This window comes from Cucurbita pepo, unplaced genomic scaffold, assembly GCF_002806865.2.
Source record: "Cucurbita pepo subsp. pepo cultivar mu-cu-16 unplaced genomic scaffold, ASM280686v2 Cp4.1_scaffold003734, whole genome shotgun sequence".
NCBI lineage: Eukaryota > Viridiplantae > Streptophyta > Magnoliopsida > Cucurbitales > Cucurbitaceae > Cucurbita > Cucurbita pepo.
In genome coordinates, this window is record NW_019649734.1 from 1 (window position 1) to 990 (window position 990).

Consider the following 990-nt stretch of genomic DNA (forward strand, 5'->3'; position numbering starts at 1 on the left):
CCATGCCTGAGTGGCTACCTAACAAACAACTCAAAAGGATATGGAAATTATATATATTTATATATGTTTTGGGGAGGAGGAGGGGGGGGTTAGTACGGAGGTCGAGCCGTACCCCAATAAGCTGCTTCCGATGGCGGCATTTGAATTGAGTTTAACAGATTCGGAGGCAAACCGTGAAATAACGGCACATTTCCGTCGCCCAGAAGTTGTTGTTGTTGCTGTTGATGATGGGCTGTTTGCGGCGGTTGGGACTGTCCAACTTCATCCGGCGACCCAATTCCGCCTCCGCCCTGCAGTGGCGGCATCGGCGGTTGGTCGTCGTCTTCCAACGGCAGGCGTTCATAAGCAGCGTTGCTAAACGAGGCAGCCATGATGACGACGGGGCCGGAGGCGACTAAAGTACCCACAACGCTACCACCGACTACCTGCCCCTGACCGCCGGCGAGGTAAATAGTCAAGCTGGTTGCAGCTGGAGGAGCCGGCGGAGGGAGGAAAGAGCCGGCAAGGGATAAGATCTCAAAGCGACCATGTAAGTTGACAATTGCACCAGGGGAGGCCGGCTGGCGGAGAGTGACGTTGGTGACGGTGCCAGTACCACTCATAATGCAAACGCCGCGCTGGCGGCGGCGAGCGAAGGTGGCGACGCTGTCGACGATGTCACAGCCGTCAGTGACTTCGATGACATGAGTCCGAAGGGCGTTGGCACTGTCTCGAGTAATAATAATTGGTGGCTTGGGTTTATTCTTGGATCCGGCGGGTCTTCCTCTGGGTCGTCGAGTAATCTCTCCATCAGCAGCGGCAGCGTCGGCAGCGCTGGTGGGGGCAGAGTTGTTGTGGTCATCATCGTCGCGATCTCGTTTGAGACGAGTAGTGGTGGCGCTATGTTCTTCTTCAGAATTATTGTTGTGGTGGAATTGTTGTTGGAGATGGAAATCCCGTGTGTGGAAAGGAGGGGGAAGAGAGTGGGCATCCATGGGGTTTCAATTCAAT

The 990-nt window shown here is 54.8% G+C and overlaps 1 protein-coding gene across 1 annotated transcript; it reads right to left on the reverse strand.

Annotated features, from left to right (window-relative positions):
* Positions 1–78: 78 nt before the first annotated feature.
* Positions 79–990, reverse strand: LOC111786973 (AT-hook motif nuclear-localized protein 22-like; the record flags this gene model as incomplete). The annotated part of the gene is given in 1 exon segment (XM_023667152.1): positions 79–990. A coding segment is annotated over 1 exon segment (885 nt). The 3' UTR covers positions 79–89.